This window comes from Leopardus geoffroyi, chromosome C1 (assembly GCF_018350155.1).
Source record: "Leopardus geoffroyi isolate Oge1 chromosome C1, O.geoffroyi_Oge1_pat1.0, whole genome shotgun sequence".
Classification (NCBI taxonomy): domain Eukaryota; kingdom Metazoa; phylum Chordata; class Mammalia; order Carnivora; family Felidae; genus Leopardus; species Leopardus geoffroyi.
Window position 1 is genome coordinate 154,298,526 of NC_059328.1, and position 17,237 is coordinate 154,315,762.

At 35.9% G+C, this 17,237-nt stretch overlaps 1 protein-coding gene across 1 annotated transcript in view; it reads right to left on the bottom strand.

Annotated features, from left to right (window-relative positions):
* SLC38A11 (solute carrier family 38 member 11) overlaps positions 1-17,237 on the bottom strand; it is a 57,908-nt gene that overhangs the window by 13,798 nt on the left and 26,873 nt on the right. Inside the window, exons 8-10 of the mRNA XM_045480054.1 lie at positions 5,669-5,739; positions 4,827-4,988; positions 1,440-1,552 (exon numbers count right to left, since the gene is read on the bottom strand). Of these exons, the coding sequence (XP_045336010.1) occupies positions 1,440-1,552; positions 4,827-4,988; positions 5,669-5,739 (346 nt within the window). The remainder of the gene's footprint in view (positions 1-1,439; positions 1,553-4,826; positions 4,989-5,668; positions 5,740-17,237) is intronic.

The window sequence follows — 17,237 nt, forward strand, 5'->3', positions numbered from 1 at the left end:
TGCTCGTATTTGCTACCATGGCAGAGATCTTGATTTAGTTCTGTCTTCCTGTCATGGCAGCTAGAGAGGAAACACAAGTTCCAAGTACTGAAGACATAAGCTGTGCAGGTGGAGTGACTCAGATGGTCCATAAGCAGTTCACCAGAAACCACACGAGAATGTACCATCTGTTACTGCTGATCTAGAGATCAGATTTGAACCCAAAGTACTGGGCAGAAGCTAAAATAAAACCATTTCCTGCATCCAACAACAGCAAATACTTTACAGGCTCTTAGATTTTAAAAAAATCTTCATAAAAGTAAAGTTCAGTATACTTCTCTCTTATATTCAAGTTGGAGAACGGGCTTGTGATTTACACATTTGTAAGTGAGGACAAGTGCTAATTGTAAAGGACATACATAGTGCTTAATATTTCCTTATTCCATTTCCCTGAGCAGTTCCTTACCCCAGAAAAGGCGTAAGGTAGGCACTGGTCTTCCTCTAGAAGCCAGCCGATCAGTTAGTGTATTTAAAGCTCTGTGGCGTTTAGGCATTTCACTTCACACATTAGACCCATTCACATGGCGCACTGTGTAAACAGCCTCTAGGAACAGATCCTAAAACTAAGCCCTTTTCAGTGTGATTGCTGAAAGAACCACTATGAAACAGGATCATGTTTTTCTGCTGACTCGTACAGTGGATTTTTCGCTGACTGTATAAGGGATTCCCAACAAGCCATGTTATCCAAGTTTACACAAAAAGAGTGAGTTCTTTTTTCACTTAATCATCCTTCACAAATCCACATATATATATATATATATATATATATATATATATATATATATATAGTACAAATACATCACAAAAACATATATCATCTCTATCATTTTACATGGTGTAAAATAGAGATAAATATACTTGGATAAATATATAAATGAAATATATCTGTAAAACTAATGGCTTAAATTGATTTTGGTTTTCCATGTACAGTAAGATATTTTCATTTTTTAAAAATAACACAACTGATCAAAATCTGTTCCAAGGTGCCTGAATACATGTTGACTTCTAAAACAATCTTAGCAAAAGGACAATTCTGTAAAACATGTTTTAAATCTCAGTACTTAATTTCTCTGTAAGAATGTTTTTAAGGAAAAACAACTTAGTTTGGCCCTATTAAAGGCTGGCATTCATTTTGGAATGCAGTTGTATAAATATTTATACTTATGCTAATATAAACTAAACCACCAAACGTGATCTTCAAATCCAATTTTAGAAAAAAATAACTTGGAAGCATTTGAGTATGAAATTCTCTTCACACTGGTTGAAAAAGAAAATTTTATAACTTCTATTCCTCATCGTGCACTTGCAAATTTGCAGAATTAAATTATTTACAAGTCTTCCTGAATTAAATGTAGTAGAGGGATCAACTAGATAAAGTGTTGGAAAGGAATTGTGCTTACCTCTCTAGTCACAAAGCATTCAATTGGGTACGTTAAAATGACAGTAACTCCATAACAGAACCTTCCAAATGTTACCAGGTCATCGTTTTTGCAATAGTTTTCGAATAAGTCTCCTAGAGAATAATATAAAATAGATTTATTTCAACTGAATATTTGAGATAAACACCTAACAAATCAGATAATGGGTATTTATCATGTAAGTCAAGCTGCAGAAACTTCATTTAATCAATGGAACAGACTGCCAAGTCTAAATATAGCGTGTTTGCATTCGATAACTCTATAATTATTGACTGATATTAAAACTAGTACCTGTGCCAACTTGAAGATGATTTTATAACTAGTAGTTTTTCCCTTACTCTCATTGTTTGTTTTTAGTAGATCTGCCTTAAATTTGTATCAACATCTGAAAAATACTTTTATCCATTGTCTTCTGACACCTGAATCAACTCCCTAAATTCTTGTACACTGGTTTTACAAACTTGCTTCTGGTCTTTGTTTCTGGTAAATAAGTGACTTCGTTATTAAAAAAAAAAAAAAAAGTATGTTAAAATAAACAAATTTCCTTTTGAAACGTTATTCTTAGATCAAGGGCAATCCTGAAAGGAAGAGTAGACCAGTACATCTGGGGAGCTGAATTTCCTGTAGACCACGCTATAGGGTTCAATCACAAACCCCCTGTCACAGCAAGAATTTACCTTTCATGGTATCGGATCAACCTTGGTGTAAGAGCACTGATTTAAAAGTGTGGAAATATGGTTATTTCTGAGGAAAAGCATTATATTTAATTAGTTCCACACTAAACAATGGACCATGTACACCTTGAACCAATTCTTTTTTTAAATTTTTTTAATGTTTATATATTTTGAGAGAGAGAGAGAGAGAGAGAGACAGAGAGAGAGAGACAGACAGCATGCACACGGGGGAGGGGCAGAGAGAGAGGGAGACACAGACGGAGCTGTCAGCACAGAGCCCAACACGGGGCTTGAACTCACGAACCGTGAGATGGTGACCTGAGCGGAAGTTGGACGCTTTAGCTGACTGAACCACCCAGGCGCCCCGGACCAATTCCTATTTCGACACTGTCTTTTCTCAGACATCTATGAAGAAATGGAGGGATCTAACGAGGGCCCAGAAGTCATGGCGGCAAAAAGCTTCCCAAAACTGAAACAAACAATATTTGGGCCTGTTCATTTCCTAAATATAACATGCTTACATTTTAAAATTTTGGTCACGTTTTCCAATTAGACTGAACAGGATATCAGATCAAAGTCACACACTACCATACTGTTTAAAAAGAAAACAAAACTGTATTTCTGTCCTTTTTTTTTTTTTTTCTTTAAAAAGCTAAATGACTTGGCTCTGCCAAGACTCTAATGACTCTTCTCCCCTCCTCCTGTCAATTAGAACAAATGCACATTCCTGTCTAGTGTCCCTTAGGGCAGAAGGGATTAAACCACAGAGCAGTCGTGGTAGAGGCCTGTTTCAAGGTTGACTGAAAAGGTTCCACCGTTCTGAGAAAGAGGACTAAAAGTCCCTGTTCACTAATCTTCTCTACAAAATGGGCCCTGCCCCTTTTCAAAAGTGCCTAGAACGTCAAGAGCAACCTGCAGTCCTTAGTGCCTCACAAGCTGAAATTTATCTACTAAGAGGGAAAAGAAAGGAAGCACGCAGCGTGCACAGATAAGACCAAATTTGCCTAAAATGAAACAGCCTGAAGGAACAGTGTCAGCTTATTCCAGCTTGAGTCTAAGTGTATTTTCGGGAATTATAGCTAGGTTAAAAAAACACAAAAACCCAAACCCAAACCAACCTGTCAGCATTGTTATATAAAGATTTAATTATATCTAAGCAATTACCACTGATAACAACATTAGGAAGGTGTGACTAAGATAAAGGATTTATGTCTTACAGAGAAGGCATTTAAAAACCAAGGTTTTGTACAGACTGGAGCCTACAGGCCATTCACCTTGGCAAATGATACAGCAACAGTGATACATGGCAATGTTCTGAAACACAATTTTTATCAGGATGTTCACAATCACTTTGTTACTGCACTCTAATGACATATGCCTGTATTATATTTTTGATGGCACTGGAATTATACTAACCACTTTGTTTTGAAGGCATTTTTACTTTTTTTCATTATTTGAAAAATGCCCGCCTATCATCATAGTCACCAGTAACCTCTATTTGAAACAATGACCACTCACTCAAGACTACCTAGTGTCATCTGACAACTAAGGGAAGAGGGTCTGGAGGATAAGAGACAGCTTTTAATGGGTCACACTTGACCAAAATGGGGTAGACAGCAAGAGAGAATGGAAAGAAAATTGGACTGGGAGTCAGGAAACTTGTTTTCTACTTTGTCACCATCCAGCTTGGGCAAGTTCCTTCACCTCTTTGTGTTCTAAGCAGGGGGTAAAACTAGTTATTCCACTTACCTTCATAGGGTTGTTTCAAGGTCAAATGAGATAATAGACCTGCAAAAGCTGTGACATGTTTGAATCACAGCATTTAGCGGGCTGTCAGATTACCCTGGATATTACACTACACGGAGGGGTGAACGCACAGGTCAAAGGAAGCAGAAGAGAGAGCCATTCGGTTGTTGGGCCTGGGTGAACAGGGAAAAGAGAAGTAAATTCAGTGTGGAGTGGTGCCCTGAAGGAGGAGGGGAGGAGGGGAGGGGCTGGTTTTGTGTGAAAGATGATGTTCTGTGTTTAAGGTAAGAACTGGACAACTAAATAGGTAGGTCCTGCAGGCAAGAGACTGGAAATGAAAGGATAGGTATGGACTAGAGTTTAAAACAAGGGCAATCTCCAGAGAATTTGTTCAGAGAAAAGAAGGCAACTTGCCTGAGCCAGTTAATGGAGGGGGTGGGTGGGGGGAGAAGGGGAAAGAAGGTAGGAAAAAGCAGAGAGCAATCACTCCGGGAGTAAAAAAAAAATATGAACAGAGTGAATGATGATATGATGGTGCTCCTTCTCCTATGGGAAAAAAGACAGGATATTCAGAACTGTTAAGTGACTTGCAGAGGTGCATGAGAATCAGAACTAAGAAGATTATTCACTTTGAAGAGCAGAAAGATACTGATATTTCTGAAAGTGAAGCTGCAGGGGGTAGTGGGGAGGGGAAGCCAGAATTCAAGTGCTTTTAAGTGAAAGCATGGAAGAAGAGAGAGAATGAACTACAGAAATAAGTTTAGCAGTTTAAAAGGGAGAGAATCACAAAACAGAAACAGTAGAGGCAGGAAGGTTGAGGAGAGAATGGGCAGAAGAGATTAGTGAACTTCGGAGTAGAACATTAGGTATAATTGTACCCAAAATGAGAAGTGACAGAACCACTCCATGTGAATAGCAAAATATGATGAGACTGAATCTCTCATTTTACCTTGGGTGTAGCCAGTAAAGGTCAAGTATCCACATGTAGAAAAGAGAATACTGATCAATACAGAAGCCAAGGTGGAGACGTGGATGATGCGGGACCACTTAGCTACTGTGGGATCTTCCAAAGAACCATAAACTAAGAAGCAGTTATGGTGGCAAATAAATGCTGCAAAACAAAACAAACAAAACAAAATCAGCATCATTAAAACAAACACTAAGGTTCTCTTTTTCTTCTGAAAATTCGGAGATGTATATGATTTTGGAATGCTACTGAAGTTCAAATACATTAATTTACTAGCTATGTCAGAAAATAACTTTCTAACGGCTTTAGGAATGAGAAGTTTCACTCACATTAGGCTTATGTAGTCTCTTCATGTCACTCTTGATATAAACCAGGCCTATCCAACTTTTCTCTCCTATTTTCCATTTCCTACTGGCCTTCCAGTTTTAAGGGAAATCTAAACAACACTATATTTCCAGTCCATGGCTTCTTTTCCAATCTGGGATATAACAGAGTAGCTTTAGACGTCTGGCCAATTTGTAATACTTTGTGTGCAAGGTTTTGAAGAAGCACATAACAACACTCGCTCGATTTTCAAGTTAAGAAACAAGATGACTTTAGTGAGTTGTCTGCATGAGGAAGAGACTTGTCCAAATTAAATCAAACTTTAGTGATGAGTGAGAAAAGTTTGAGCCTAATTTTATGTTGGCACAAACTAGATCATAAGCTGCTAATAGGAAGTCTAAAACCTAGGACATCTGCTCTCCAGACACAAATACGAAACTTTTTTTTCATTATACAGAAGCCTCCATATTGAGAAAGGGCCTTTGAAACCATATACTCACCAAACGACATAACACCAACAGCCTGAATGGCGTTGGGCTTTGCAAATACCCAGGCATCTTCTGTTTTTGGTCTAGAAGATAAATCAGGTATTTAATGAATGATCAAACAAACACAAGCCTAAGCATATCAGAGAACACAAAATGCTGTCACAATAAAAACTGAGTCAGAAATTAATAAGGGGCTCCCATTAATCTTCCTTAATTGTGAATAATTTCTCAGGAACATGAATGTAATGGTAACCTTGGTCCTCTAAAATGCATGTCAAATGCTTGAAAAGACTGTTTGTACATACATAAAATATCCACTGACTACTTAATTTTGTGACTTTATTTAGTTATCAACTTAACAAGATACATTGATTATGCACTCATCATTTAAGATCCTCACTGAGGGAAATACAAAAATTCATAATGCAATGTTCTTCCTCAGTTAATGAATACTTCCCTTCATTCCCCTTTAACTCATTCTCCAGGTTCATCCTACCCAAGGGAAATTCATAGTTGGCACTACAGTTTACTCAAGAAGGTGGACATGAACTAATATTAATTGAGGATATACTTAACTGTATTCTGGGAACTATCCTATAATATCTCAATCTTCATAATAACACTCAAGAGTTACTGTCACCATTTAATACTTTAGGAAAGTTAAGCTCTGGGTGGTGGTGTAACTTGTCAAACTTCCACAGATAGTAAGTGAAGAAGTTGAGATTTGCTGCTCGTCCCTTTCATAGTGAACTGTCAGTGGCCTCAAATTATTACCTGTGGAAGTACTTCTCAAAGACATTTTGGAATATATGAACTTTAAATTACCCTATTTCTTAGCACAATTAAAATATTTGTCAGTCTGTCTATTGGTAGAGATTGGTCTCCTGGTTAACATATCCCCGAATAATGGTGAAGAGCCTAGGTTCCAAGGTCAGATAACTGGTATTAGTCTTCTAGCCACTTCTACCTATTAGTTGGGTGACCCTAGGCAAGTTATTAACCTTTCTGCATTTCAGCTTTGATATCTATAAAATGTGGGTAATAATAGTAGTAACTACTCCATGAATGATTATGTGAATTAAATGAGATAAAATATGTAAGTCTTCTGGAAGAGAGCCTTACATATAATAAGTGTTCAATAAGTGGTCACTAATATTATCAGCTTATTATTATTGTAATTCATTGTCATTTAATAAAATGTAGGGAAATGTTAAAAGATGTCCGGCTTCCCTGAAAAAGGAAAGGCTTGAGTGAAACCCAAAAGAATACACTAGGACAGAAGAGGGGAAAAGAGGAAGGAGGGTCGTAGAAAGCATAAAGGCAATAGCTGTACACCCACCTAATTCATAAATTTGTTATTCATTCTCTGCATAAAATAGGCACACAAAAAAAGTCTCATTTGCTTTGTCAAAGTTAGTGGGATTTCTGCATTATATCGATTTCCCCCCATATTTGAAATGAGCAGTTACACAAAAGAACTAGCTAGCCTACAAGGGAGGCCTCAGGCTGTTACATGGCTTGCCGTGATTCCCAGTTTTTTGAGTGGGAGCTGCTGCCACCTGCTGCCTCCACTGTTCTTACTGCAGTGAACATCGACTGGGAACAGAGTACCTGTCAAATTCCAACGTTAACATGGAAAAATACATAGTTTGTCCATGGTCTTTAAAAAACGATGTAGAAAAGCAGCACTAAAAATTACAGAAACTTGGCGGCGCCTGGGTGCCTCAGTTGGTTAAGCGTCCGACTTCAGTTCAGGTCATGATCTCACGGCTCGTGAGTTGGAGTCGGGCTCTGTGCCGACAGCTCGGAGCCTGGAGCCTGCTTTGGATTCTGGGTCTCCCTCTCTCTCTGTCCCTTCCCTGCTCATGCTCTGTCTCTCTATCTCTCTCAAAAATACATAAACATTAAAAAATTTTTAAAACCAACAAAAATTACAGAAACTTGGAAGATTTTAAACTTTTTAATAGGTTTTAAAATATCTACTTTCTCTTGCTGTATTTGCACATGGATAATACAACTCATTTTTCCCTTCAGTACAGATTATGGTACTGTCCTACTTTTTATTTCTTTTATTGGTAATAAAAAGGTAGGAGTTTGATTTTCATTCTTCTTCCTCCACTTAAGTTTTTAAAATCTTTCCTGGTCCATATGTTTCATTGAATATATTCTTAGATAAGATGGAGTGTGAAACAGTACAAAGAGATAATTTTGATTTTTTTGTATTCTGCTTAGTGATGTTGATTTCATAAGATGAAAAATACCAAAAAAAAGATGTTATGATAGAATGCATGTGTGTCCAAATCTAGGTAAAGAGAAAGAAAGAGGCATTAAATATAGCTTTCCAATCTTTTATAAAAGAGCCTGAAATTAGTTCCAGAATCAACCAGCTATAGACACATGTACGTGCAAGTGAGAGGCAGGGAGAGGGAGAGAAAGTTTCTCAGTATATTTTGAGATTTCTGAAAACTTGATACCCATCGTGATTGAGAAAATGAAGTTATAAACTGTTCTGATTTTAGACTAGAGATGCTGAAATACAAAATGAAATATTATCAAATGTAACAAGCAATGTATAAGAAAAAACCCTGAGTAGGCAGAGTTTTTCAAATAAATGCAAAGGTTGTTCAATAACAAAAATCTATTAATGTAATTCATCTCATCAACAGATTAATGGAAGAAGAAAGCTTATGAGCATTTCAGAACCTGTAGAAAAGCCTACAATCCAGTATTTCATTTGAAAAATATGCTAAGCAAACTATTAATAAAATAGAACCTCCTTAACCTGATAGGAATACCTACCAAAATCTATAGCAAATGACACACTTAAAAGTGAAAATTTAGAAATATTATAATTAAAGGTGAAAACCAAGTAAAGATCTTTACTATCACTGCCTCTGGACTATATTCCTAGAATTTCTAGCTAATGCAATAAAACAAGAAGTCATAAGATATGTAATCATTGGAAACGGATAAATTATTTATACCCAATAGAATTGTGTACACAGAAAACTCAGGGGAATTTACTGACAACCTATTGAAATTAATAAGAGTATTCAGCAAGGTCACTGGATATAGGCTTGATACACGAAAATCAACAGGGTTGATGTACATAAATAAGCAAGTAAAATATTTTTTAAAAGGCAGTGTCAATAAAAACACTACATATTTTAGAAGATATGCATAACCTTAATGGCATGACATAATTTTAAGGAAAGATACAAATCAATGGAGAGATATACTGTATCCATATATACGAATAAGAGGACTCAATATCATCTAGATGTCAGTTCTCCCCCAAATTAATATTTAAATAAAGAATAAAATATGATATTCAAGGAGGAAATAATTTTTTAAAAAACCCATAAAAGCAACGTAAAGATTGGTAAACATGAGAATGTTTGTATAATAAAATAATCCATATACAAAGTTAAAATATAAAGATAAGCTAAACACTTGGAAACAAGATTTGTTGTGTATATAAGACATTCCAATAAGCAATGAACAACAGTCAATTGACAGAAAAGAAAATGAGAATAATTATGCTACAAGTTGCTCACTTTCCTTAATAATCAAAGAAACTCAAATAAAATGCATACAAACAGGCATTTCACACTTAATTCAACCATAGAAATGTTGATAAATTGCTGGGAAAGGACAACTTGCAATTATTATGGAGAGAACTGTAAATTGTAAAACACTTTGGAGAAGAGCTTGATAATATCTAGTAAAGCTGAAGGCACTCAAAACTTGTGAGCAAACAATTACATTTCTACGTATATGAACTAGGCTAGGAAAGTGCACACATGCACACACACAAAAATATGGATAAGGATGTTCACTACTACGTTGTTTATATTACCCAAACTTTGGAAACTCTCTCAATTTCAAGCAATAATATTGATAAATAAATCCATAAGTAAAATATGACATAAACAAAATTGTGTGCTATAAGAACAATTAAAAAGAGTCACTCAGTACTAACTGTATCAAAATGGAAATATATGAAAAATAATACTGAAGGAAAAATCATGAATTATAGAAGAGAATGTGCAATATTTTTACCATAGTGGTTATTTTTTAAAAATTTTTTTTTAACGTTTATTTTTGAGACAGAGAGAGACAAAGCATGAACGGGGGAGGGTCAGAGAGAGGGAGACACAGAATCTGAAACAGGCTCCAGGCTCTGAGCTGTCAGCACAGAGCCCGACGCGGGGCTCGAGCTCACAGACCGTGAGGTCATGACCTGAGCCAAAGTCGGACGTTTAACCGACTGAGCCACCCAGGCACCCCTACCATAGTGGTTATTTATATATATTTTTACAAACATACTAATCAATACTAGATATTATTGTCAATACATAAGTGCATAGTAAAGTATAAAAGCATAAACAGGAATGATTTAAACCAACTTAAGAATAATAGCTATCTCTAGAGAAAGAGAAATGAATTGACTTTTAAATATGATAGTCTATTGCTGGCAAATATTGGCAATAAATATAGAAAATTATTTGAAAAAAATCTAGCCCAATTTCCTGCTTCCCAAACTTTGTATGATTATACAATATTTACTGCATAAAACCTTTCTGGATCTGAACCTAATTTTTAACCATAAATTTCCACAAATATTCTACAACTGAAACTACATTCTTCCTGTTTTCCAGTCACTCATTCAATTCATTCAATTTTCAACAAGTATTTATTGGCCACTACCTAGGTAGCAATTACTGTTTTAAATTGCTGGGGATCGTGCAGAAAAAAAAAAAAAAAGATGAAAGAAGTCATCTTGGTCTATATTCTATATCACAATTTAGAACAGCACTATTTAATAGTGCTTTCCATGATGACAGAAATGTTCTATATCTGTGCTGTCCAATATGGTTACTACTAACCACATGTGGCTATTGAGACTTTGAAATTATGGCTAGTATGACAGAGGAATTAGTTTTCAATTTATTTAATTTTATGTAATTTAAATGAATAGCTACATGTGGCTAGTTGCTACTATATTGGGCAATACAGATCTAGAAGGAGTCATATTGATAACTTTTGTTCAGAGACGTAATTATTTTCTAATTTCTAAAAGAATTAAAGAAATTATACAAAGAGGTTTAATTTTTTTTTTCCTATAGTGTAGCTTACATTGTAAATTTCAGCTATTATTTACCACTTGAATTTTCTGAAAGGCAAGTAGAAGAATGGAAGAATTGAATATAACAATAAACAGAAAGAGTACTTTTTTAACATATAAAGAATCATGGATATCAGAGAGTCTTCAAAATAAAGCAAAAAGCAAAAGCAAAAAAAAAAAAAACCAAAACAAATTAAAATTGTTATCATGAATACAGACATGGCAGAAAAGATATAGTATATTGTAGTCATGCTGAAATACTATGAAATATGAATCAATGAAGTGAAATTTAATTTGTTATTACAAAATGATTACAGGATTCCTTTTTTTATTAAATTTTTTTTAAATCTTTATTTATTTCTGAGAGAGAGAATGAGAGAGAGAGAGAGAGAGACAGAGCATGAGCAGGGGAGGGGCAGAGAGAGAGGGAGACACAGAATCTGAAACAGGCTCCAGGCTCTGAGCTGTCAGCACAGAGCCCAACACGGGGCTTGAACTCGTGAACTGCTAGATCATGACCTGAGCCAAAGTTGGATGCCCAGCCAACTGAGCCACCCAGGCGCCCCTCCTTTTTCTTTCTTGAATTTTAAAGTATAATTCACAATAAATTACCTGTCAACTGGGAATGGCTTTCAAATGATCATTCAGATTCAAACATATTAATTAACATACAACTCTTCTAGAATATTTATTTTGTACAAAAGGAGGCAAGTCGTCTTCTGAAGAAATCCCCAAATAAGAACTACTCCCCAATTGTCTTTGGTTTAGATTCTTCTATTGCTACTGTTGAAGTTTATTTCCCTGAGGAACTGAAACCAACTGCATTCACTGGTGTGTGTCTAGAGTTTGCAATGGAAGCCAATAGTTCTGAAATTAGTCCACCGAGGTCGATAGCGTCTCTTCAGTAAGTGTTATTGTTACCTGCTGATGAATGGACTAGCTTTTTACCTCTATTTGGCTCCTACCTGCTTCTTTTATTTACTGTGATTATTTTCTGGCTACAGACCAAACTGTGGTTAATACTAATAAAGGACAACTAAAACAACAATGAACTTAATTTCCTCTATGAAGGACAACCTTACTCACAGCTGAGAAAAACCATATGGAATACAGAAAGCTGTAATGGAAAAAAATACGGGCTTTGAGGCCAGACAAACCTGGATTTAAATTTTAGCATTATGATATACTAGCAGAGTGCCTTAGGGCAGATTACTTAATGACACTGGTCACAATTTTGTCTGCACATTAATAATTCTCCACATTATTATTATTATTAATAATAATTCTCCACATTATTAATAATTCTATTTACATATCTGGCACAGGGTTAAATAAGAAAATGAATGAGTGTGTTATATAGTGGACAATCAGTATTGGATAAGACCTCCTTCCCACTCTTTCTCCCTTTCCTTGTGTTATCATTAAAGTAACAATGCATGTCTTAGTCTGGCTGTAAGAACCTGCAAATACATGAAATGCAATCTTCATCATAGTATTCATAATTCCTTCAGAGAATAAAGGGACCTTGAGGAGGTTGAGCTATTTTATTTAAAATAAGTGAATGATTCATCTTGAGAATAGACACATATGCTACCAAATAGGCAGCCATTTGGTTGATAATGATGAAAAAGATGAAAAGGCTCATTTATGCTTTGGATATTCACAGTAAATATTCAGTATTCTATCCCATATACTGATTTTCTGCACAACTGCATCTGTCAAACTGGTGCACCTTCCAGCTGCCTAAGGCCATTTTAGACAATCTCAGGGTACGTGGGGCTGCTCACCTTACTCCAGGGTTTATAACTTAGCCCAGCCATCAGTCTCTCCAGCTGAGCTGGGGCTCTGTGTTGATATGATAAATTTTGCTACAGTGGTGTGGAGACTACCACCAATGGAAGATAATTAAACGTTTGAATAAAAGAGGGCATTCATTAAACCTGAAGATATGTGACATCTAAGATGAGTAGAGAGGCAAACTGCCTGATTATTTAATCACTGGATAATATCTTAGACTAATCGCTTAAAAGAAAAAAAAACAGTTAAAAATTAACCTTTTGCATTTTAAAGCTTCTATCTACACATACATGCACGCATGAACACATACACAAATTAAGGATTGTTCTTATTATTTTTTTGTTATTTCAATTTCAAATTATAGAAAGGGTTTATTCTGTCCATATTACTAAAAGTTCTTCCTTTTGTATTTTACTACAAAGATTATAAAAGAATATAGTTATATTTTATCATTGGCATTGAGAAAATAGAAGTACAGTGACATTTAAGTTTATTTCTTGAACACTTACCACTACCTTCTTAGAGACAGTCAGAGGCTACCTACCTGAACAGGAAACTTAAGAGTTTCACTTTGCGGAATTACTTGGGGGACCTGCATTTTGTTTTAATAAGGTGAAATGGCCTTACACGTATTATAAACTCTTGAGGCATATGTGTGTGTGTGTGTGTGTGTGTGTGTGTGTGTGTGTAGTAGTTTTTGGAAGCAATAGGAAATAGATCTCTCACAATTTTTACCATATTGAATACACAGTAACTTTTGCTGAATGCATAAATGACAGGCAGAAATAATCAATTCCCAATTTTGGGTGCTAGAGAAATACCCAGTAAAACAAGATAAAATCCTAGTTTAGTCATTGTTTTTCACAGCTATCTCTTCCCAAAGCTATAAATTAATTGCCAATACATACGATAGTTGTTCTTTCTTTTATTTCCTAATCTCTTGATCAGGAACAGCATAATAGCAGCTGTAAACTAAGAGATAGGGAAGGGGATTAGATAATCCAGTAACTGGATAAATTTCGAGATGGGATTTTCTAACCATCCCCTACCTGTACACCTGTATGGTAAGGTCTACTCCCTTCATGGCAAAGTTGCAAGCCCCACAAAAAAGGAAATATACCTTCTTTCTCTCCTCAGACCTTATGAAAATGATATTAAAGGAATTTAAAATGGGAATAAATTCATGGGGGAGGGGATAATGGAAAAGAGACATCAGTGGAGAAGACATTTTGAGAACAAGAAAGCAGATGCCTACGTGGTTAGCTGCTGAGAATGGAAGAAGTAACAACCACACAGAGAGAGCTAATGATGAAAAAGAGCTGATTCCTTTTGCAAAACTTGTGTGTGTGTGAGACTCAGAGACAACAGAAAGCTATGTGGGATGCCCTGGAAAATGGAGAAAATAAAGAAAAATGAAAGATATGAGATCCTGGATATAAGGCATCTAACACAAAAAAGAGGATGACAGTGGGGCTGCAAACAGAAATCAATCCATTCAGAAAGGAGCAACGGGGTGGAAGGCTAGAAGGCTCTGAGTGGGAGGTCTCCAGGAAAAAATAAATAAATAAATCGGTAGATTATCTAACATGTTTGAGCATTTGAAGAAAGAGTAACAAAATGATCAAAATCAAAAGCTAAACTAGGACAAAATATTTGCAAAAGACACATCTCATGAAATACTGTTATCCAAAACACACAAAGAACACTTAAAACTCAAGAACACAAACAATCCAATTAAAAATGGGTCATAGAGCTTAACAGACCCCTCACCAAAGAATACATACAGATGGTAAATAAGTATATGAAAAGATGCACCACATCATATATCATCAAGGAAATGCAAATTAAAACAATAACGAGACACCACAACACACTCACCAGAATGGCCAAAATCCAGAACACTGACAACCCCAAATGCTGGTGAGGATGTGGAGCAACAGGGACTCATTCATTGCTGGAGGAAATGCAAAATCACGCAGCCACTTTGGAAGACAGTTTGATGGCTTCTTACAAAACTAACATACTCGAAATATACAACCCAACAATTGAGTTATGTGTTATTTACCCAAAGGATTTGAAAACTTCTGTTCATACAAAACCTGCACACGATGTTTGTACCAGCTTTGTTCATAACTGCCACAACTTGAAAGCAACCAAGATGTCCTTCAGTAGGTGAGCAGATAAATGGTGGAACATCCAAACAATAGAATATTACTCAGTGCTAAAAAGAAATGAGCTACCAACCCATGAAAAGGCATGGAAAAATCCAAAATGCATATTGGTAAGTGAAAGAAGCCAATCTGAAAAGGCTATATACATATTGTATGATTCTATATTTCATTATGGAAAAGGCAAAACTATGGAGACAAAAAAGATCAGTGGTTGGTTGGTGTTGGAAGGTTAGGGGAAGGGGTGAATAGGTGGAGCACAGAGGATTTTGGGGGCAGTGAAAATACTCTGCGTGATAATACGATGGGTACATGAGACTATACATTTGTGCAAATCCACAGAATGTACAACACCAAAAGTGAACTCTGATAGAAACTATAGGCCTTGATGATTATGATGTACTAATCTGGCTCCATCAATTGTAACCAATGTACTACTCTGATGGGGGGTGTGGACAAAGGGAGAGGCCACACATGTGTGTGGTTAGTGGGTATATAGAAAATCTCTGTACCTTCTTAACTTTGCTGTGAACCTAAAACTGCCTCAAAAAACTCAAAGCCTTACCAAAAGAAAAAAAAAAAGCTAACTTGGACGTCCAGCTAAATCTGGTTAGAAACACAATCAAAAGCAAGTATTAATTCTGGGGGGAAAAAAAGTATACAAGAATAGAAATATAACTAATTTTGAACATGGTGTTATATCTCCATGTATTAGGATATGGTCAAAAGGAAAGATAATTTGAGAGAGATAAATCTTCATCTACTATATAGGCAAAGAGTGAGAATCCAGAAATAACAGTTACAAGCACATTATGCAGAGGTAAAGATGTAAATGTCAAAAGATACAGATGAAATAGAAAAGGATTTGGTAAAAGGTTTCTCTATTTCATTAAAAGCCATTTGTAATATTTGATTTTGTAAAAATATATGAATGTATTCTTTTGAGAAAAATAAAACCAAATAACAGCAGTACTGGGAAGAAGCAGGATCCTATAAAATGTCTTACAAAGTTTCAAATGGATCATGGCAACATAATGGAGGCTTACCATCAGGTTCAGAGGATTCAAGACATAATGCTTCAAGTGTTTGAATATATTTTTTTATTAACACAAATAGAGACTGGCTTATGGCAATTTGCAACCTTGGTACAGCAAATTACTTTCAAAACAATGACAGCTTCTCTTATTCCGAAAAAAGAAAAAAATCCAGTCAGATGCTTAATTATATTCTTTTTAGAAACGTTTTGTATGTGTGGAGGGGGATGGGAGTGGGGAGGTTCAGGGACATAAATTCACTTTGCAACATCATTTCCGCTTGGATTCTTGGATTCAGACATTTCATCCTATTTTGAAAGGCAAGCTCCACCTTATCTTCACAACAGCTAAGCATTTATAAGGCAAAGCAGCAGAAAGCTGGTCCTATCCAATGTATCTCTAGTCTTCACAGACTTATGAAAACAAGCTTCAAGGGGATTGCTTCTGATCCTGAGCACATCACACCTCTGATCGAGAGGATCAAACATGATACCTCTCTGTGGTACCTGCCCAAACTCTTTTCGGCTACACATAGGCATACAATCATACAATCTCGGCAGAGCCTGCTTTTCTGTTAAGAGATCCTTACATATTAACCTTGTCAGCCAGACACATCTGAGAGTTAAGTGCTCTGGCAGGCACACAAACAAAGGCTCCACATTTCCTGTCACACCACAAGCTATTAATGATATAGGCAGGTCTGCCCATTTCCCCAGCTTGGGCATCAGCTGACAGCTCTCTGCCACCTCCTTGCTCCCAGCTCACATTTCTTTTGATTCTCTTCTGTAAACAATTGTGGTCTATGTGAACACACAAAGCTGTTCAGGAAAGTTCTTGGGAATCACTCTAAACATCAAAGCTGATCCTTTTTTAAAAAAACAAATTTTACACCAAGCTGATCTTGAACTAAAATTTACATAAAACATTATGATTTTTTTTTGCCAAAATATAATTTTTATTTTTTATATGAATTATATGAAAGTTTGCACAACATGGTACCATTAACATCACAAATACTTCTTGTTTTCCATTTGGGACGCCAATCACTTTTGATTCTTATTCTAATACCTACTTATTTCTTCTTTCCCACTATTGGCTCCAATTCCTCTGTGAACTCTTCAAAGTTGGTGTTAACTGTTTTTGTGAGTTGGGACTGAAAGGGCAGAGAGTGGGTGGGAGGGGACAGACTGAACTTTTGGGTAAAATGAAAACTTGTTAGTATTATGAGTGTTGTCTGGGTTCTCTACTTTGTTTTTCATGAAATGTTTTTAAATTAAAATATAACGTGGGTTCATATTAAAATAAAGGTAATTTCAGATGTGAGCTCCAGATAATTGTTTCCAGTGGGTTCCACTTGGGTTACGCCATTCTTCACCTTACACATTGTTCCTGTACAATCTTTGCCATACCAGACTCTCCCTAAACTCAACCTGCATTTCCAAAACACTGAATGA